At 28.1% G+C, this 22,461-nt stretch overlaps 3 protein-coding genes across 3 annotated transcripts; 2 read left to right on the top strand and 1 right to left on the bottom strand.

Annotated features, from left to right (window-relative positions):
* The first annotated feature begins 3,109 nt into the window (after nucleotides 1-3,109).
* Nucleotides 3,110-12,631, top strand: LOC102582186 (rhamnogalacturonate lyase-like). The gene is made up of 16 exons (XM_015308502.1): nucleotides 3,110-3,221; nucleotides 3,637-3,759; nucleotides 6,514-6,589; nucleotides 6,742-6,917; nucleotides 7,346-7,462; nucleotides 7,792-7,911; nucleotides 8,321-8,456; nucleotides 8,778-8,948; nucleotides 9,079-9,237; nucleotides 9,332-9,438; nucleotides 9,891-9,981; nucleotides 10,466-10,607; nucleotides 11,022-11,181; nucleotides 11,291-11,419; nucleotides 11,936-12,062; nucleotides 12,171-12,631. Exons 2-16 carry the CDS (start codon nucleotides 3,659-3,661, stop codon nucleotides 12,414-12,416), a joined length of 2,058 nt encoding a protein of 685 aa, XP_015163988.1. The 5' UTR covers nucleotides 3,110-3,221; nucleotides 3,637-3,658; the 3' UTR covers nucleotides 12,417-12,631.
* A 1,292-nt stretch (nucleotides 12,632-13,923) lies between these two features.
* Nucleotides 13,924-19,048, top strand: LOC102581854 (rhamnogalacturonate lyase-like). The gene is made up of 15 exons (XM_015308455.1): nucleotides 13,924-14,009; nucleotides 14,136-14,250; nucleotides 14,354-14,475; nucleotides 14,627-14,680; nucleotides 15,482-15,601; nucleotides 15,823-15,958; nucleotides 16,043-16,213; nucleotides 16,304-16,456; nucleotides 16,663-16,769; nucleotides 16,903-16,993; nucleotides 17,252-17,393; nucleotides 17,611-17,767; nucleotides 17,956-18,072; nucleotides 18,307-18,433; nucleotides 18,812-19,048. Exons 1-15 carry the CDS (start codon nucleotides 13,924-13,926, stop codon nucleotides 19,046-19,048), a joined length of 1,935 nt encoding a protein of 644 aa, XP_015163941.1.
* Nucleotides 19,049-19,813: 765 nt separating this feature from the next.
* Nucleotides 19,814-21,635, bottom strand: LOC102581521 (HVA22-like protein e). The gene is made up of 5 exons (XM_015308482.1): nucleotides 21,534-21,635; nucleotides 21,401-21,427; nucleotides 20,826-20,948; nucleotides 20,548-20,719; nucleotides 19,814-20,094 (listed from the first exon to the last, which is right to left on the bottom strand). Exons 1-5 carry the CDS (start codon nucleotides 21,578-21,580, stop codon nucleotides 20,074-20,076), a joined length of 390 nt encoding a protein of 129 aa, XP_015163968.1. The 5' UTR covers nucleotides 21,581-21,635; the 3' UTR covers nucleotides 19,814-20,073.
* Nucleotides 21,636-22,461: the final 826 nt, after the last annotated feature.

Here is a 22,461-nt window from a genome sequence, read left to right as displayed (position 1 = left end):
GATTGTCACCGTCAAACATATATGAAAAGAGGCAAACAAATGTGTCCATTTTATGACAAACCAAGCACAAACATAAAGACAACTTACTATTTTGTCTGTTGATTTTGATTTAATATGGAGTTTTAAAAAATAAAGAAGAGTTTTTAATTTTATTATTTGAAATTAAAGATATGTAGAATATATTAAAAAATGATTTAATCTTGTGATTATAAACATGTCATGTGAAATTTAAAATTAAAAAATTATCAAAAAAAAAGATACATTCCTTTTTGACGGACTAAAAAAAAGTAGGACAAAAAATTATAAAAATACGCATAAGGAAATGAAGTTTATTCTCCCTACATATTTAAACCATTTTGCTTAAGAATTTATATATATTTAATCTTTCCTATACCAAAAATAAAATAAAATACTTAAAGAGGTGCAAGTACATGTTGGTCTCTAAAAGTTTATATTTTCATTTTCTTTTCAAAGGTATAGTAATTTAGCATTTAATCTTTTGTTAATTGCCGCCTTTAATTTTATAATTGATTTTATTTGCAAATGCTTATTTATAAGTTGTGATTTTTCCATCATGCAGGTGAATTAAATTTATATTTTAGCCTTCCCTTTTGGGTGGTTTTTTCTCCTTTTGCTTTACAATTAGATTAGGAGGAACCTTTACCTATACAACAAGCAAACTTCAACCAACAATCTTCCTTTTCTTTCTTTTTATTCTTCAAAGCAAAATTCAATTATCAAGATTGCAATTTACCACTCATTTTACTGAGAAGCGGATTTAAAATTTAAAATTAATGTATTCGTCTTTTAAGATTTCTTAACATATAGTTGTTTATTATATTATTTTGGAGGAAAAATCTTTTTGGCCAAAAAAATTGGCCATAATGATATTTTATTTATGTTATTTTACTTTTTAAAACATTTTTACCCTTCTAACTTTAATACCTTTTAACTAAAAAATGGAAAAAATATCAGTTTATTTTTAAATAAAAAAAATATTATATTTTTTTAATTTTCTGGTCAAATTCTGGCCAAATTTTTTGGCCATTTAGCACTTCCCTATTTTGGATGTCCAACAATATTTGTCCATTTTATGAAATCAATGAATAATTTTACGCTTGGTTCCTAATTTACCCTTATCATTTATTATAGTCATTTGTCTATTACATTTCTCAAGACGTTGTATTTATTATATTCAAAGAATGATATAGTAAAATTATCCTTCTATTTATAGTTTCTTACGAAGTGTGCAAAGTCAATAATGAACAAATATTATTGGACAAAAAAGTACTCATAAAATATTGTTGGTAATTCATCTCTAAATAAAATATGCCACAACTTTTTTTCGTTTAGCTAGATAATTTGTTAGTGTATATAGAATTAATGAAGAGAAGAAAAACAGTTTAGTCATAATTGCAAAGACCAAAATTAACTAATTCCCCACATTTACTGCCATTTAATATATTGATAAAAAGTCATTTTTACTTGATCTATGGTTTCACACCACATGGTTGTTGTACTTTGCTTTTAGAAACTCTATCCCGGCTAATTTACAATTTAAAATTTATGAATTTTTATCTTGATTTCCAGTTAATATATAAAGAAATTGAGTTCACAAATTTCTTAATACAAATATAAAGTTTAGACAAAGACTATTGAATTTACCTGAACCCATAGATTACACGCTAAATTCGTCTTTTTAGATTTATACGTTATTTTTTATAGATTAAGGGAGCCTAATGTACTAAGTTTTCACTATGTGTGGAGTTTGAGAAAGAGTCGGATTACAAGAGTATGTTATACATTGTTTTACTTTGTTTTCTTTAAAAGGTTGTTGTTGTTTCTATCGCTAGTACTCATGACCTTCTGATCACATGATAATAATTCTATCGGTTACGTCAAGACTTTCCTTCTACTAAGGATAGAATGAGAGTAAAATAATTAATTTTATCTTTAATTCTTAAAATGATAAATAATTTGAAATAATTAATTTTAGAAATTACGATAGATAATTTAAGATCTAGAAAATAGGTGCAACTATTGTCAAAATTTTGAACTTTCCATCCCAAACCGGCAAACAGTTTATATTTGTGACAAATTACAAAATTAAAGTTCCAACTGCATTATTAATTAATCAGCAGAATGTATAAGTCAACTACAATTACCAAACACCTCTATTTGGAACTAATATTCAGTATTAGATTACCATCCGGAGAAAAAAAAAAGTTACTCGAAGCACATCGTGCAATACTTTCATGTTTTGTTTTATATTACTTCTTCCGTTTTATATTACTTGTTTCATGTTAATTTGATAAATTTTTAAAAAATAAAAAAAATATAGGTATATTTTACTGAGCTAATTTTATTTAGAGTACTCTTTTATTTATGATATTTTAGAACTCTAAATTTGACTATTACTATTTTATGCAGTTATTTAATGAATATTAAGGTAATTTGAAAAAGAAAAAAAAGACTCTCTTGATTTGTTAAAATGGACAAATAAATGAAATATCTATTTTTAATACAAAGTTCAAGTAAAAATGAAACAAAGGTTTAGCTTTACTGATTTGCATAAACATCTATGTTTTTTATAACAATATTTTATAGCAATTAAAAGTACCCAAACAAATAACATTATTATAGAGAGGTTTAACTATAGTGATTTTCATAAATTAATGTTAACCCCCTACCCCCACCTCCCACAAATTTTCATATTACAATATTTGAAAACACAACCAAAATTACAAAAATCCATAAAGTTGAGAAGAATTTGGTAAAATAAAGTTGTAATTAAATGACTCATTCTTCAAAGTTTTTTCTTTTTGTTTTTCATGTTCGGAGTTCACATTGGAGCCTCGATTAAATTTAGATTGCGTACTGCAAGGCTCATTCGGGGGTGACGCTCCCAATATAATTTTTTTCATACCCAAATTCGTACCTGAAATCTCTAGTAAAGAGTGAAGCAATTTCACCGCTACACCACAACCCATATTGGTTATTCTTCAAAGTTCAAACCCCTTAGCAAATGCTTATAAATACATGAGAGAGAGAGAGAGGCCATTGTTGAAAGCACAAGTAGTACTTGTTTGAAAGAAAATAAATTGAAACTTTACTCTTATAAATAATAAATATAACCTTAGCTTGTAACGTTTTTTTAAAGGTAATTCTCAAAAATTACCTTAAAAAAAACATACAGCAATTTCTTCTTTGTCTTTGCAAAGGTATGTATTTTTTCTTCTTGTTTTTATTTGGTTTCATTATGTTATATTCTTGTGTAAAAACCGTGAATTTAAGTTATACACACCGATAATATTAAGATTTTTTCTCCATTATTTTTCTATATGTTTCTTCACTACTATATTTTTCGTTCTTACTGATTTTAAATTAAGCTGCCTACACATTATCCTCCTCATACCCTACTTATGAAATTATATTGAATATGTAATATGTTATAATTGTATAGTAAATTTTATCTTGTGATAGTGACAAGGTTACATTTTTTTTTAATCAAAAGATTTATCTGTAATTATTTGTAAGTGCTCTGATTCTGTAAAAAAAAAATTCATGCCGTCAATGCATATAAATTAAAAATATATATATGACATGAACTTACTAATTAATGTTTGTCTTTTGCAGGAAAGAAAAAAGTTGGAAAATAATGAAGAAAGTTTGGTGGAAAAGAAAATGGAGTTATTTTCTTGGATTGTTGGGAATTTTTCTTCAGTTATTTTTGCTAATTAATGAATGTGCAGCAACAAGGTATTGTTCTCTTCTTTATATTAAATATGTTTTTTTATTATATTGCTCGAATTCTTTAAAAATATTAATTAGTGCATGTTGAATTTTCAAAAGTAGTACTGTATTTTTTTTTAAAGATTTCAACAATATTTTTAAAAAGTTAAAGATAAAAATATTTTTTGGCATTGTAAGCATAATATCAGACTATGATTATTTTTGTTATTTTCTCTGTTCTGTCAATTTATGAAATAGAGTTCTTGGATTTTGTTTGAGAATCTAGAGAACTGGAACTGTTCCTTTTTTGTTTTTGGTTCGTCTGTTTTTTTTCTATTCAAAGCAGTGTTGTTTCTTTTTTTTTGTTTTTGTTTGTTTGTTTGGAGTTTGGTATTGAATCTGACTAATTTGAATTTATAACGAAGTTGGTAGTAAAAGAATTCTTTCTAAACCAACTAGAAACAATCACTTACAATAATCAGTCTATCTATGCAATATTGTAGAGAAACGTTCGATTTTATGTGTCTGCTCAACAGTTCCGAAATAACAAGATGAGTGAATGAAGGCGTTGTAAGCAGTGGTGTTATAAGAGTCATCTAAAAAAGAAAAGTATTTTTTCATATTTAAAGATCGAATTCAATACATCTGATAGTAACTTCAAAATATTTACAAAAAATATATATTTTTATTATTTGATATGTCATTTATAGCAATAATAAAGGAAAACATATTTTTATTATGACCTGCTTTTTAATTCATTCCAGTCCAAATAACTTTTGACTGGTCAATTAACCGTCCATTTATTAACTCGATCTATTTTAACTCTTCTACATTTCATTCAACCGGACTATTTGACGTCTTTATTCATTATCGTTAGTGATTTCTTTTTCATGAATCGAATTAAAATTTATTTTTTAAAAGGATGAATAAATAATTATCGCTCAATCATAATTACCCCCTCCCCCCCCCCCCCCCACTTTAGGACATTCTAAGTTCCAAGACACACAAAATGTCTCCTTTTTGGTACCTTAATTGATGGGCGCATGACTTAGTTTTCTTGTGGTTAGGGAAAGGTATGTATGTTTTCCTTTACCAAATAAAAATAATGTTACACTAGTGCTATATATTTTATTTTATTTTTAACTTCTAGAGGTCGTTTTGTATTATGTAGAATAAAGTGGAATATTTCAAAATGGAAAAATCTTTTTGGCCAGAAAAATTTGGCCAGAATGATATTTTTTCTATGTTATTTTATTTTTTAAAATATTTTTATCCTTTTAACTTTAATACATTTTAACTAAAAAATGGAAAAAAGATCATTTTATTTTAAAATAAAAAAATATTATAATTTTTTTAATTTTCTAACCAAATTCTGGTCAAATTTTCTGGCCATTTAGTACTTCCCTTTCAAAATTATGATTAAAATTAAGATTATACTATGTTTAGTTGAAGGTTTAGTCTAGGATAAGTTTATATTTTCAATCCAATAGAGTGTAAATAAAAAAAATACTTTCCTCCATAACAAACATAATCACGATGACTTTAGTTCTGAAAATCCCATCTAACTCGATCTTTTTTAGATATAATACACAAATGTGTTCTTTTACTTGACCTCATTTTACATATATGTCCTCCAAATTTTGATGTACACAAATAGACATTTAAATTTGTATAAAGTTGATTAAGTAGACACATGAGTCCTACATGACATAATACACGTAAGACACAAATTGATATGTAGAATGTTACGTAAGACGCGTGTGTCTATTTATTCAATTTTATACAAGTTTAAGTGTTTACTTGAGTACACCCAAAATTAAAGAGTATAAATGTGAGATGAAACCAAGTTAAATGACATATTTATGTATGAGTAATGCTAAATGGCCAGAATTTGGCTAGAAATTTTAAAAAATTATAATATTTTTTTTATTTTAAAATAATTTGATCTTTTTTTCATTCGTTAATTAAAATGTATTAAAGTTAAAAGGATAAAAATATTCAAAAAGGTAAATAACATAAGTAAAATACTATTCTGGCCAAATTATAGCCAAATTTTCTGGCAAAAAGAATTTTTCCTTTATATATTATGCCTTTTTTATTCCACCTCCTAAATGAGATAAATTAATCTCAAAATTATAAAACTATAATTTCAAAATAACTTTGTCTGTAAATCAAATGAACTAAATGCTTTGTAGGTTTAAAGTGATTAGGTTCTACCATAATTAACCTATTAAAAAATTATCCCCTACACTTTTTCCCAATAAAAAAGAACATGAGAAAAAACAAACATAAAATTAGTGGCTCTAGATTAGGAGGCTAATTTAAAAGTTATTAAATATGTTGTTTTACTAAAGCACAAAAATGAGGAGACAACAACTCACTTGGTCCACAATAATGTTGTTTTAGTTTCAGCTCGATTTATAATTTACCTATCTTTTACACCTAATTATCTCAAAGAGTACTTTCCTCTTTCCACCTCCAAGTACAAACGATTTTGAATAAAAGGGTACCTTGTACTTAAAATCAATATTATCGAGTAGATAAAAATATATAGAGGTGCGACCTTACAAAGGGGATTGCATTAACCAGAATTGAATAAGTGATAAAATAACCTTATGAATTTGAGTTTTTTTTTTTCTTAAGATATTAATATATTCATCCTATTTATCCTTCTCCAATAAATAAAATTTCCCTACTTCTTAATTAATATTGAAGAGAGGTAAAAAATTATTTTAGTCAAATATTTCACATGTTTTTTTTTTAAAATTTGTTTTTTTTCAGGAGAATTGTTGAGAAGAATATCCCATTGGATTTGCAAACCTATCCTCCAGTGCAATTACTTAGACTAAATAAACACGTAAGAACCCCTACAATATTTTTAATCAATGATATATCTATCTAAACTTAAAGGTGATCGGTTTAAAGTGATTATTATTTTGAATCAGTTATTTTTAATAAGCACGATAACTTTTTTTTTATAGTACCAATATTTTTTTGTCCCTTTTGCAGGTGTTGGTGGATAATGGCGTATTCAACATCACATTTTCTGTTCCTGATGGAATGGTTATTAATATACAATACAATGGCATTGATAATTTGTTGGAAAATAAAAATAAAGAAAATAATAGAGGGTATTGGGATATTGTTTGGAATAAAGCAGAAAAACAAGGGGACATTTTTGACAAGTAAGTTTTTTTATTCTTCCTGAATTTCTAATTAGGATAATAGTATTTTCGGTCCCTTAGTTATTGGTAAATTATAATTTCGATTATGATGAAATAAGATTAAGTGCATTTGACTTTAATTCTGATGAAATAAGAAAATATGGTTTATTTAGATTTTTTTTAAAAGAACAATATCAACCCTAATTGTAGCGTAGCTATAACGACTTAGCATAAAACGAAATAACTAGATAGTGTAACGGTTAATAATTTGATAAATTTGTGAAGATTCACGAGCACAGTTGCACAGGGATAAAAATTGAATATTTCAATCACTTAAATGTTAAATGTGCTTACATAGATATCACAAAGATCAACGATATTTGAGGGGTTAAAAGTGCATGTTTGTCCTATTTCTAATTTTTTTTTTTGCATTTTATGACATATTGTAGACTTGAAGGGACAAAGTTTGAAGTTATATTGCAAGATGAAAATCAAGTAGAGCTTTCATTCACAAGGATTTGGAAGACATTAAATTCCTCAAGTCTTTCTATGAATATTGACAAAAGGTGAAGTGTAAGTCTTTAATCCTTTCATTAATTACCACTAATATATTTACTCAAAAAACAAATATATTAAGGTTTGATAATTTTACTACATACTTCTTGATTCAAATAACTATGATATTATTTACTTCGCGTCTTATTTCACAAATTTTATAAGTATCATTTGTTACTTAACTTTATCCCTAACTAAATGTCAGAAAAATGATTTAGCAAAGTTTTAATTACGTACCAAATTAATAAAATGTTTTGATGCTAAATGCAAGATATTAAAAAATATATATTATATGAAATTAAGTTTTTTCTTTGACTAATATTTAGTTTAATTCTTGTAGGTTTATAATTCATAGGGGGAGTAGTGGCTTTTATTCCTATGCAATTTTTGAGCGTTTGGAAGGATGGCCAGATATAGATGTCTATCAAGGAAGAATGGTCTTCAAGCTTAATGAAAAGCTGTAAGTAACACAACCTCCCCACACATACATATGTGTATATATGTTCTAGTTGTCAACTCGAGTTTTTGAGCATGACAATTACAAGTAAATATTTGAGGATATAACAAGAAGGGTGATATTTTTTTGTCTTAATGGGGCATGCATGTACATATTTGTTTACGTACGAGAGTGTGTATATATGCAGGAGAATGTTTATATATCAAAACTCTATTGAGTGGATTAACGCATGAATAATTGAGAAAGAAAAAAGTAATAGAGCAAAAGAAATATATCCCCGCGTCTGGATATACTGTCTACACCACATACGTACGTTTAGTGTGCGGTTTTTTTTGGAACCTTGAATGAATGAGGATGCTTTGTACACCAAATCGTGTTTTGTAAGATGAATAATTTTCAACTTTTTGGACAGGTTCTCTTATATGGCTATTTCAGATGAAAGGCAGAGGATAATGCCCACGGCCCAAGATCGAGAAATGGGCCGACAGCTTGACTACAAAGAAGCTGTACTTCTTACAGGCCCATCTACTTCTTTCCTCAAAGGAGAGGTGATAACAAATTTCTAAGGTTGAAAAATACATTAGAATTGAGTGACATACTTTAAGTGATAGCCTAAAAAAGGAACAATCTAATATTATCTCTAAGATTGATATGATATGTCCAAAAGAGTTGGGCAATTTATAAAAGTAGTAGAAACAAAATTTAAATAATAGCCTAAAAAGGGGACATTTGCGTAAATTGACCGTTATGATGAATATTCTGAATTTAATTAATTAATCATACAAATATAAGCTATTTCTATTATATTTTATCATTTTTTAAATTTCAAATTTTATTTACTTTTTTTATTTTAAAAAAAATGTATTCAGGTGGATGATAAATACCAATACTCTGTTGAAAACAAGGATAATAGGGTCCATGGGTGGATAAGCCCAACCCTAAAAACCGGATTTTGGATGATTACACCAAGTAGTGAGTTCCAAACAGGTGGGCCTGTCAAACAAGACCTTACTTCTCACACCGGCCCAATAACATTATCGGTGAGTATATCATAGTTTTTATATAATTCCATCGCTCGTATGAATATTTTATTTGGATGATTATGGTGGGAATGAGAAATTATTAAGGTAATTTGACACGAACATTTTATTTTTTACATATATATAACAGATGTTCTTCAGTACACATTATGCCGGGGAGATTATAGGGCTCAGATTTCGAAATGGAGAGCCATGGAAGAAAGTTTTTGGACCTGTTTTTATTTACTTAAACTCTGTTTCATCAGATGATGAAGGCATTCTAACACTATGGACAGATGCAAAAGAACAGGTACTAAATTAATTTATGTACACAATATTCCAAGAAAAATAGAACAATAAGGTCTTTTTTTTTTAATTAGCAGTCTCGAATTTAATTAATACAGATGTTAATTGAAACCGAAAATTGGCCGTATGAGTTCCCTCTTTCACAAGATTTCGTTGGAGCTGATCAACGGGGTATTGTAAGTGGCAGATTACTCGTTAACGATAGGTACGTTAATTTAATTACTATTTTTATGTATTAGTGTGTAAGACTTTCGGTAATCATCATCTACATTTTTTGTGCTTTGGTTATCTCATTATTTTACTGTCGTTATTGTTCTTTCATCTATTCGTTGTGTATTGTTCTCCTTTTCACATTGTTTGTTAGTGCTCTTATTTCTGTATTTCATTTTTCAAACTGCTCGTGGGTCTTTTAAGAATAACTTGTTTATATCTACGAGGTAGGGATAATGTCTGCGTACATTCTATTTCCCCAAACTTCACTTGTGGAATTACGTTGTGTATGTTGTTTTTGTTAGTGTATAAAATCTTTGTGGTCCGATCCTTCCCCAAACATGCATGTATAGTGAAACTTTAGTGCACCAAGCTGTCTTTTTCGGTGTATAAGAATTGAATGAATTTTATTTCACTCAGTAACAACTTACTAATTTTTTGTTATAGCTACATGAGTAAAACACTTATCACTCCAAATTCAACTTTCATTGGGTTGGCTGCACCTGGAGATGTTGGATCATGGCAAATTGAAAATAAGGTTTGTGTTTTTGTGGTTTACTTTGATTAAATGGGCGGATAAAATTGAATTTAGATAAATCAAAATGTGTTGATTGTTGAGTTAATAAATGAACGAGTTACTTACTCACCCAAATATTAATTGGGATGAGATAAGTTGGGTCAAAATGTGCTAAACGGTGGCTAAATGATCAATCTCTTTGTTTTTGTATAATATGTTCAGACGTTATTTCTTTTAATTTATTATGACTATATACAACATATTAAACCAAAAAATACATAAATATTTTGATAAAATTTCTTATGAGTTATTTTTGAACTTTACATTTAACACAAAATCGGTTCAATTTTTAGATGAGTTATATCGAATGTGTCAAAATAAACTGGGTTAATAAATAAACACTCAATTATCACGTTCGAACTTGAATAGATTGGGAGAGTCAAGTTTTCATGGGTAATTTATTACCTCGAATTTTGGTATATGATTTTTGTATATTATTTTTCAGGGTTATCAGTTTTGGACTCAAACCGATAATGAGGGATATTTCTTGATTAACAATATCATCCCTGGAAATTATAGCTTGTACGCTTGGGTCCCTGGATTTATTGGTGATTACAAATACATGGCCTACATCAACATAACCCCAGGCATGGATACATTTTATATTACTTTAACGTGCCAGTATTTCTCTATTAGTCTGTTCGACTTTACAAAAAAAAAACATATTTCTATATTCGAAAAATAATTTATACTTTAATCTTTCATTTTACCCATAATAACATATTTCCACGGCCACAAATCTTTGTCCTAAAAATTCATATTAATTTCTTTCTTAAATTCTGTAACATTACCATATAGATGCAAATGTAACATGTCTCCTATGGGTTCAATTGAACTCAACATAGAGTATGTATATACAAATTTCACTACAATTTCAACGAATATTAAATTAATTACAAACGTAAATCATAACTTCCTATGTGTAATAGGTTCAATGGTAAAATTATAAAGGTCGTATTCTTAAATTTAAATTTTGAATCCGTCTCTGTAAAAACATACAGGATCAAGAACTAGGTTACAAACTCTTGTGTATTACCCTCCAAGAAATGGTCCAACATTGTGGGAAATAGGCATTCCAGATAGAACTGCTGCAGAATTCTTCATTCCTAATCCACAACCAAAACTCCAAGACCAATTATACATTGCACATTATGAAGAAAAGTAAGTCAATTTCATATGCACTATATTTATTTTTCGTAACGAAAAAATCACTCAATTTTACCTAAGTACCACGTAAGTCACTTTACTATTTTTGTATTTATTTTTTCAGGTTTAGGCAATATGGATTATGGGATCGTTATACAGAAATATATCCTAATGATGATTTAGTCTACACTATTGGATCAAGCAACTATCAAACAGATTGGTACTTTGCTCATGTGAATAGATATATTTACAAGTATGTTCACAAACATCCTTTACCTTTTAGCTTGTTTACATAGCATGCACTGACAGCGTAAATAATTTTTATACGTAATTTAATATATCGTAGTAGGTTGTCTGTCCACTTGGGTATTAACGTGTTTTTAATAGTATTACTATTTACTAATTAATTCAAATTATTATGATCACTAATTATGTGTGATTAACTGAGGACATGATCGTTGATAGGTGGGTGTGTAAGTCAAGTATTAGTGTAGAACTTTAGTAGGTTACTGAGCGTATTTCTTTTCCATAGACCAAACATAGTACTATCTAATTGTGTTTTTCACTTCGTTTATCTTATTATCTTGATGTTACTGGGTGTTGCGTTATTAATGCTTCTTATTAATCTCTCCTTGAGTCTAGAGTCTATCATTAGTAGCCTCCTAACCATCACAAGATAGGGATAAAAAAAATATGTATTATCTTTGTGAGACGATCTACTTATAAGATTATACTACGTACCTGATTCTAATTCTTTTTGCCAAAAAAGGGATGATGGGGACAAAACATATATACCAACTACATGGCAAATTGTGTTTGATCTTCAAGAAGTAAAGGATTTCTCAAATTTTACTCTTCAACTAGCATTAGCATCAACAAATGAAGCTGAATTACAAGTATGGACTAAACTATTTTTCACATTTTTCTTAATTTGTATACCTTGTATATTCCTCATGTATACATTGTATTTTTTTCGATTAATTAACTCCGCGTTTTATTTATAGATCCGAATAAACGATCAAAATCCAGAGCATGCACCTCATTTTACGACAGGGTCGATAGGCAAGGATAACGCAATTGCAAGACATGGAATTCATGGATTATATAGAATGTATAGTATAGATGTACCTAGTGATCTTCTAGCTATTGGAAGTAATACTATGTTTCTTAAGCAAAATAGAGGTTCGAGCTCTTGGAGTGGACTCATGTATGATTATATTCGTCTCGAAGGACCCTCCACAAATGATTAAATAATCCAAGTTGGTGGATTATTGCATAAAAGGTAATTGGGGGATGCTGATACAATTACAATAGAGAAATATACAAACTGCAGTCTCCATAGCAAACAAAATTATAGCTATGAAACACAATTATCAAAATTATAGCTATAGAACCTTATTATGTCTATCATGTTTGCTATTTTTGAAATTTTCTCTTTATTAAATCATATGGGTCAATGGTTCAAAGTTTGTTAATTATTTGGTACAAGAATTGAAAAAAGATTTAACAATTTTTTCCGTTATTTCCTCAACTTATTTTAGAGGATATTGGGGTTGACAAACAAAGAAAGACATTATTCCTACTAATTTAATAATTTTTAGACTTGTAGTTTAACTTCTCTATTGTAATTTATTTAAACTTTAAAGTACTAAAATTGAATTCCTACTTGTAACGATGCATATTATTATTAAAAAAAATAAAATCTCTTTTAACTAAACAAATAAATAAATTGAATTCCTGTTGTATTTAGTTCTCCAAAAAAAAATTCTTCTTAGTTTCCATGCTTTTCTTCTAATTTTCCTTGCATAACGTTATTGTAGTAGCACGGTCTAAATTCCATTTAATTTAGCCAATTTTTTTTTTGGATTTTACCGAAGATTATTAGTTTTAATATTCATTTACTTTAAATCTTGGTCTCGTGAGATCATTTTTTAATTAATTAATTATTATTTTTTGGAGAAAGACCAACCTTGCCAGCTCAAATTTTTAAATTACACAATTATAAAATGTATCAGAATCAAACCCCTATAGTATATGTTAATTATGTCTTAAATTTTTCCCTTGTATATTTTAGGAAACTATAATTCTTATTAGTTTAGGAAACCTTTGTCTTAATGGATTTGGAAAAGTAATATATCATCTTTATAGGATTGGAAGACCCTTTCCTTATAGATTTGAGACGACTACTTGAGATCTATATATAGGGTATGTAATTGGGGATTATAATGCATTGTAAAATTTGTTCTCTTTTTTTCATAGTGGAAAACTTTCTCGATCTGCTTTTGCTGTAAGGAGCCGAACCTCATTAAATCTTTGTATTGTTTTTCTTCTCTATTTTTTTTGTTTGTGACTGTTTACTAGTTAATCCACGATATTTCCGCAATAGTATCTGATATATTTCTATCAGAATATCATAAGTGCTAGTTATATATATATATATATATATATATAATTTTTTGTGCGTTTTTGTCAATCATCAACGCAAATACCTTAATTAATATTCTAGTTTCAATGAAATACGTTTTCTTATTGATTTCAACTACTTATATTATCTTACCTAAACCTAAAAGGTTAATAATTTCCACTCAATAGTTAACAAAAGTAAAAGTTAATTAAGGGAGTATTGAATTAGATTCAGAATATTTCACTTGTCTAATCCGTTGCGTGACATGTTAATATACTTTTATTTACTTAATTATATATTCAACGTCTTTAACGTTGATAGTTGTTCTCTTGCAGTGTTTTATGATGGGAAAGATGGTGAAAGGAATTTTATTTTGGTTTACAATTATAGTACAACTTTTCTCGATTGTTACTTCTAGGAGGACGATGCATCATGCAAGGTACTACTATACTAATATAGTTTATACGAATGTAAACTGAAATAAGCCGCGTTTATTCAAATATATATATATATATTTGTTAATGATTCATATATCTGATTTTTTTTATTTGTCTAATTATTATAGGCATACCCGAGTTAATCATATACATGATGAGATGATGCATCCTCCTCCAGTCACACACAGACATGTTGATATGATGCATCCTCCTCCAGTCACACTGCACATCTCAAATCAATATGTAGGGATTACACTAAATATATTGTCATCGTTGTAATTATTTAATTACGAGTAATGTTATGTGAGTGATAACTTATATATTATGATATTATTATTGTTATTAGGTGGTGATAGATAATGGCATTGTTCAACTTACTCTAACAAATCCAACTGGACATATTTCTGGGATAAGTTACAATGAAATTGATAATCTACTGGAAAAAAGCGATCTAGAAGTAAGGAGAGGGTAAGTACGTTTTTTTTTTTTGTTCTTTTCACTGTAATAATAAAGTATAATTTAGGGTAGGATAATTATATAAAGTTACAAAGTTAGGATAATTATATTTGAATTCCTATTGTATTCAATAATTTTTAATTAATTTTTTTTTCAAATGCAGATATTGGGATGTCATGTGGAAACTTCCAAAAGACCACGGTGGCACTTTTGATACGTAAGTAATCTAAATTTTATGTTAATATATGAAAAACTATATAGTTTTGCTTTTTTATACTACATACATAAATATGTTGTGTGTTTTATTATTAATTAATTATGTATGTAAAAAAAATATTTATTTCAGGTTTTTCATGAAAAATTTCAAAGTTATATCACAAGATGATAATAAAGTTGAAGTTTCTTTTACAAAAACGTGGAGTTCCAGTGCAGACCATGATCTTCCTCTAAACATCGACAAAAGGTGAATTTTATATATATATATATTATTATAAGGTTAATAACATTTTTGATCGCTCAAATATTGATAAATTCTAATTTTAGTGTTTGCAATATCTAATTAAGCATGTTTAACCTTCAATTACTTGAAATGTTCACTTTTAATCACTTTTGCATATGAACATTCACAAGTTTTCAAAATTATTAACAGCTGTGCCGTTAAATTACTCATGTGTTATGTTAAATTTGTATTGTTACTTTATATTTAGGGTAATATAATGTAATATACTCCTAAAATTGTCCAAATATAATATATTTCCTACATAAATGAACCATTTATACACATTTTAATTGTTGATAGTTACATGTATATTTTGTCATTTATCACTCTGACTAAAATATGTATTTATCAATAACTGAGAGATCAAAACTATTATTTTCCATATATTATATTATCAATAATGTGAGTTTGTGAATGTCAACTAATTAAGTATCGCAAGTAAATTGTTGCTATTTTTTTGTTTTGTAATTTAAAATAAATATATGTTAATTTTTTCTTGAACAATATTATAATATGCAGGTTTGTGATGCTAAGAGGAAATTCAGGATTTTATTCATATGGAAAATTTGAACATTCAGAGGGAATGCCTGCACTTAGAGTAGATGAAGCAAGAATTGCAATCAAGCTCAGTCAAAACTTGTAAGATTTATATATATGCATACTATAATTTCTCGATTAACGATGTTCAACTGATTATTATCTATCTGTTGTTGCTGGTAGCTTCGCCCTTGCTTTTTAACCTCGGGTTGTATCTAATAGTAAATATTTTGGTGAATAAATGAATTATTTGCTATTATTTTTTTTTCAATTAAATTGTTATAATTTTGGTGAATTAATGAATTATTTGCTATATTATTTAGGTTCCACTATATGGCTGTATCAGATGATAGGCAAATGGTAATGCCAACAAATCAAGATATATCCCATGGAAAAGTCCTTGGCTATAAAGAAGCTACTCAAATAACACATCCATCCAACTCTCCATTCAACTATGAGGTAATTATTATTATTAATTAAAGGATTTAATTTTCTCCATAATTACATTTAATCATTAATGTTGATAACTTTACATGTATTTAGGTTGATGACAAGTACCAATTTTCTTCTGATAACAAAGATATCAAAGTACATGGATGGATTTGTAATAATCCACATGTAGGTTTTTGGGTGATTACACCAACTAATGAATATACATGTGGTGGACCAATGAAACAAGATCTTACTTCTCATTCTGGTCCCACCTCTCTAGCTGTAAGTAATTTTACGTATTATGTGTTTCAATTTACGTGACACATTTTTCTTTAATTCTTAATGTATATACATACTTTCTTTTTTTTGCAGACATTTTTTAGTGGCCATTATACAGGTCCACAATTAGGAGTGGATCTACAAGATGGAGAATCATGGAAAAAAGTATTTGGTCCTGTTTTCTTTTATCTCAACTCAGATTCTGGTAATAACCACCAAACACTTTGGGAGGATGCTAAAAGACAGGTAATTTAATCATCATATTCAACTCTCGTATTTAAACAAATATAATAAGGTATGAATTAAAGTTACAAAATTCTATTGTATCTGTCTAGTAACATGTTGATGTGTGAGATCATCTGATTGAACACCATTTTTATATATTTCATTATGTATCTTTGATAAATACAAACTAACATATATATATAAAATGAAATTTTATTCATTTGCAGATGTTTGAAGAAACTAAAAAATGGCCATATGATTTCCCACAATCAAAAGAATATCTCAAAGCCAATGAACGGGCCACAGTTAGCGGTCGATTATTGGTCAACGACGGGTATAATAATGCTCTTAACGTATTAAAAATGACTTATATTTGCTCTTTTTTCATCTATTGAATAATAATTTTCCGATTTTAAAAATATCCTTCTTTCACTTATTAAACCGAATATTTTGTGATTTTGGGTTAGGTACATAAGTGAAGATCCTTTTTATGCAAAATCTGCATATGTTGGATTGGCCCTGCCTGGAGATGTTGGATCATGGCAAACTGAGACCAAGGTATTAAGTCGCGCAGTTCATTTTATATGACATTTTTTTAGTTTCTTAAAAAAGATCAATAACTTATATTTAAAAATAATTTAATTTTAAATTTCTCATTTTTACAATTTTATAGCCATACAAAGGTCAAAAGTGTGTCTTTCTTTAATTTTATGTCTGATCAAATAAGTTCACATAAATGTAATGATCAATGAAGTAATCTTTATATAAATGTTAAGATTAAAGTTGTTGTGTTTTTAACTTCTATTTTTTGCTTAGGGTTATCAATTTTGGACTCAAACAGATGAGTCTGGATATTTCAAGATTAATGGAGTTATACCCGGAACTTATAACTTGTACTCATGGGTCCTTGGAGTTATTGGAGATTACAAATACAACCTTAACTTTACCATCACTCAAGGTTCTTTCTCTTTTCTTTTTCTTTTCCTTTTTCTCAATAATAAATGAGCAGTCTGGTACACAAAACATTCTGGCATTCTCACACGAATCATGTAAAGGTCCGGTTGATGTGGAGTTGTAGACAATCTGCCCTGATATTTCACTGTTCGAACCTGTGATCTATATGTCAGACGAAAATAAATTTTTCAATAATAAATTTATTAATTTTGTGGTTGCAGGAAGTGAATATAATCTAGGTGACTTAGTTTATAATCCTCCAAGAAATGGTCCAACTCTATGGGAAATTGGAATTCCTGATAGAACTGCTGCTGAATTTTTTGTGCCTGATCCATTGCCTAGCCTCACCAACCATGTATTCATCAACACTACACATAGGTAAGTTTTCATTAAACCTAGTTCACTTTGTTTTATGAGTTCAACTTCTATATATATTATCGATCGACGACGTAACAAATATGTACATGAATACTTATTGCATGTAAAATAATAAGTGTATAAGAAGACTTATAATCAATACACTAATTAAATATTGCTCAATTTGATATATCTTTTGTTATTTGCAGGTTTAGACAATATGGTTTATGGGATCGTTATACAGATTTATATCCTAATGAAGATTTAGTATACAGAGTTGGTGTAAGTGATTACACAAAAGATTGGTTCTATGCCCATGTAACCAGGTAATTAATTTGCAATAACTGATAAAATTACTATCACGTGACATTTAGTTCATGAATTCGAGCTGTGAAAACAACCTCTTAGAGAAATGCAGGATAAGACTGCATATGTGATCCTACGTTTCTCTGAACCCTAAGTATAGTGAGACCTTAGTACACCGATCGAGCTGCCATTTAAAAAAAAAAACATATTATTGACAATTTTTAATTTTCATTTTTGGGATTTTGCCATTGCAGGAGGACTGTACATAAACAATATATACCAACAACATGGCAAATTTTATTTGATCTTTCAAATGTGGATCCAAGTGGAACTTATACACTACATATGGCATTGGCTTCTGCCACTTCTTCTCATTTGCTAGTAAGTAGCTTAATAAACTCCATTTCTCTAATCTCTAACATACTTTCTCGTCTCAATTTATATGATACATTTTTTTCATTTTAGTCTGTCCTATGACTAATCTGGACTACATATATAGCATCGACACATGAGAAATCTTGTTACAATGTGTTTATGACTTTTTATGTTTAAAACGTTACATAGCCATAAGATCATTGGACACACTTATAATTTATTAATTGGACTTATTTTAACCTCTTTGATACCTTATTGTCAGTACATACAAGTTAAATCTTATCGATAAATTGCTTAATCCCTTACTTTTCTCCTAGTCTCTTGTTAAATTATATATATAATTGGATATTAATATTATTGTGTTTTTTTTTGTTTGAATTTTAGGGAAGAATAAACAACCCAATCAGACCAAGGCCAACTTTTCAGACCCCAGGAATTGGACAAAGTAATGCAATAGCAAGACATGGAATTCATGCACTATACTCACTTTTCACTTTTGAAATTCCGGGGTATAATTTACAAATAGGAGAAAATATCATATATTTAACGCAAGCTAGAGGTGGTAGCCCTTTTAACGGAGTAATGTATGATTATATTAGACTCGAAGGACCTCCACAGTAAATACGAGAGATTATACATATTTTTGAGAAAGTTGTAGGTGTACAATTTAATTTATTCATTTGTTATTTTTTTTTATATGTTTATTTGTCTATTTGAGAAATAAAAGCTCTTGTTATTATAACGTTCTCGTATCATATCAAAAGTTATGAAAACAAATCGTTCATTTATTACTTCGGTTTAATATAATAACCGATAAACACCAGATAATAAAATCGAGCATCATTTGTTTATATTGTTATCATTATATAAATTTCAATGAAAATCTTGGTTCTGTCACTGTTAAAAAACATAAACGGTTTCCGCTGCATAAACAATATCATTGGGGAAAGTGAGCTTTGTGTTTGCGGTGGTACCCTTAATTAACAACATTTTGATTTGTAGATTCCTCAAAAAGAGAGAAATGAAGCAAACACTAGAGATTTGATTTTAAATATTTATTTATAGATCTTACGTGATGTAAATATGAAATAATTAAGGTTACGTTATATTAGATATCGAATAAAAAAAAGTATTGTAGTATAATGGCATGAAAACGGGGTTATGGAGAGCAAATGCAGACATCATGCAACTAGGTGAAACACCACAAATGTTTCGTCCTGGATGGCGAAAGTTCAATAGTCGAAAATATTATTACCTTATGCTTTGACTTACGTAGCATGTGGCATGTAAAATCCTATATGAATCAGTAAGGACAACCTTGCAAAACTAAATATTTTTGGCTTCACCAGAAGCGAAGTAGTGTGAGTAATATAGAACATGAAAATGTAAGTTCCCAAGCAATGAACGAGTTTGAAATTCTACCATAATTTATAAGATATACTGGATCCAAAAGCTATAATTAGTTATACACTGGTCATAATAGTATGGAAAGTATGATGAAAACTCTGTATATTTGTTGAAAATTCACCGAATATGTATGTATAATAAACTTTAGTTAACTCATAATTTTTAGATCTTGAATCTGCCTTGATCAAAGCGGTTAGAGTTGTGCACCGAGTAATGGTCAGCATTTCTTGTATTTTCCTTCAGTAAGCTTCATCCTCCCCCTAATTAACCAACAAAATATATTGTGTAAATTATACATGGTCAAATAAGAATCAATATGATTGCAAAATTAATGATCTACTTAGGGGTTGTTTAGAACAAAGATAAGATGAAGCCAAAATTTAATTAATTTGTTTGACATACAAGAAAGATTCAATCCCTAGATCAAGTTAATCATTATAAAGCTTTAAGAAAATTGTGTGTTTTTTAAAAATAAATACTGGGCAGTTTAACTGGTGAAATAAGAAATTATATTATAATTCAGAATCAAACAATAAAAGTAATATCCACTAAATAATCCTGTTATTTTAAATTCCAACATTATAATTTCATCATTATTGATTTCGAAATAACTTGTCCACCGATCAAATGACTCCTAAGTGTATTACTAATACTTTATTAATTAACTATTAAAAAATGAACACATTCAAATTTTGCTTATTTAATTAACTCACCTTCTTTTGAGTCATGAAGTGAACAGATTTCTTTTTTGACATTCCTTGATCTCCATATTTCTTCATTAATTTTTCTCTAACATAAGTCTCATATATAAAAGTAGCTCCTCTAAATTGGGGTAAAACTAACCATGCCACAACAATCAACTTCACATCATACCATATTGGTATCCTAATAATTATCAAAAAAAAAATTTAAAAATAAAGTTAGTAAATTATTTTCTTAAAATTGTATTTTCACAAAAATAAAAAGAATAAAAAAGAGAGAACTTAGTTACCAATTAAGAATGGGTTGAAAAAGCATCTCCACAAGTGTAAGAAAAGAATATAGAATCCAATAAGCAAGCCATTGTTCATCATCCAATTTAGATGTACTCTCTATAGCTACTATTGATGCATACCTACACAATATTTGTATATATATGAAAATTCTTAACATATCAAGGCAATCGAAAAAACTAGCATTTTTTGAAGCTTCATACGGTCTTTATGTTCAGGTGCAAATAGTTTGCATCTTTATAGAGTTTCATAAGGTTTTTATGTTTAAATATAGATAGTTTGCATCTTTATAGACATGTCTATTTCACCAAACTCTCATAAATATAGAATTTGATAAAAATAAATAAATAAATTATTACCAAATTTATAACTATATACTTGTGAAAAAGAGATACATATGACACCTTATGCAAATTTCACATCAAAATGAGAAAAAGAAGGTAAAGAACCTTATAAAACATAATACTATTTCTGTATTTCACATAGACATATATTTGGGCTCGATAATGATGTAGCGCGAAAGATAAAAGGGAGATAAGAGAGATTAATTATTTAGAAGAATATTACTACTCACAGAGGATAGATCAACATCATCACAGGCCTGCAATTTTAATACAAAATACAACTTGTCATTTTCAAGAATTTCCCCCAAAAAGTAAAAAATTAGAATGACAAAAATAGGAAATAAAAGATTATAATAATGTTACCCAGCAAGAGTATGAAGACTAGTGATCAAAGTCCACAAGTGACCCATAATTTCTCTTCAATTAAATGCTTCAAAAGAAACTTTAGAGACAAAATAAAATAAAATAAACAACTTAAGCAAATAATGAAAAATTATATGATAAAGTAATTTGAGTTGAAGAATTGTATATTTATAGGACAAATTGGAATCAGGTTCTTGCTTTAACGTAGTGTCCTAGGTTTAGCACATGACAGATCAACTGAACTTAATTTATTAATTAAGCAATACATTAACTAGATCCAAAGTAAATAACACATCATTACATTGAGTATTTAATTAATACCAAGATCATGAAAATAGTAAAATGAGAGAAGAGATGCTGTCCAAAAATTTGAAGTTTATGAAATTCTTATCGCCTTTTTTATTTTTATTTTCTATTCGATTTTTGTTACTCGTATTGGTTTGAAGTTTCTGAAATTCTATTGCTCTTTTGATTTTTTCACTCGGTGTCCGATATAAACAACTTTTTTTTTTCTCAAAAATTAAAATCAAAACTTCTGATTAGAAATGGATGTTATCCCAATATCTTAAATTGATATTATATTAATACCTCCATTTACGATCAAATGGTAATAGTATATGAATGGATTCTTTAAGAAAGTCAAATCAAACTATTATTATACACTAAGGGGTCGTTTGGTAGAGTGTATAAGAATAATGCTGAATATGATGTATTAGTAATGCATGCATTAGTAATGCAAGCATTAGTAATGCTTGCATTAGTTATGCTTGCATTATTTCTTATACATTGTTTGGTTTGATGTATTGGAAATAGCAAGCCTTGTATAAAGACTATTAAAAAATATTTGTTTACAAAAATACCCCCACATTATTATTATTATAATTATTCTTATTATAATAATAATAATAATTATTATTATTATAATTAT

This window comes from Solanum tuberosum, unplaced genomic scaffold (genome assembly GCF_000226075.1).
Source record: "Solanum tuberosum cultivar DM 1-3 516 R44 unplaced genomic scaffold, SolTub_3.0 scf00086, whole genome shotgun sequence".
In the NCBI taxonomy this organism is placed as follows: Eukaryota; Viridiplantae; Streptophyta; class Magnoliopsida; order Solanales; family Solanaceae; genus Solanum; species Solanum tuberosum.
The sequence above is the reverse complement of the archived record's forward strand: the minus strand, read 5'-3'. Positions and strand labels throughout refer to the sequence as shown.

Excerpts from the sequence above, each read along its gene's own strand:
- LOC102581854 (XM_015308455.1), top strand. The coding sequence starts at position 13,924 with ATGGTGAAAGGAATTTTATTTTGGTTTACAATTATAGTACAACTTTTC. Across the intron at positions 15,602-15,822 it reads ATCAAGCTCAGTCAAAACTT|GTTCCACTATATGGCTGTAT; the intron begins GTAAGATTTATA and ends TATATTATTTAG. Across the intron at positions 18,434-18,811 it reads CCACTTCTTCTCATTTGCTA|GGAAGAATAAACAACCCAAT; the intron begins GTAAGTAGCTTA and ends TTTGAATTTTAG.
- LOC102582186 (XM_015308502.1), top strand. The coding sequence starts at position 3,659 with ATGAAGAAAGTTTGGTGGAAAAGAAAATGGAGTTATTTTCTTGGATTG. Across the intron at positions 3,760-6,513 it reads AATGAATGTGCAGCAACAAG|GAGAATTGTTGAGAAGAATA; the intron begins GTATTGTTCTCT and ends GTTTTTTTTCAG. Across the intron at positions 6,590-6,741 it reads TACTTAGACTAAATAAACAC|GTGTTGGTGGATAATGGCGT; the intron begins GTAAGAACCCCT and ends TCCCTTTTGCAG.
- LOC102581521 (XM_015308482.1), bottom strand. The coding sequence starts at position 21,580 with ATGGGTCACTTGTGGACTTTGATCACTAGTCTTCATACTCTTGCTGG. Across the intron at positions 20,949-21,400 it reads ATGATGTTGATCTATCCTCT|GTATGCATCAATAGTAGCTA; the intron begins GTGAGTAGTAAT and ends AATATTGTGTAG. Across the intron at positions 20,720-20,825 it reads TTTCAACCCATTCTTAATTG|GATACCAATATGGTATGATG; the intron begins GTAACTAAGTTC and ends GATAATTATTAG.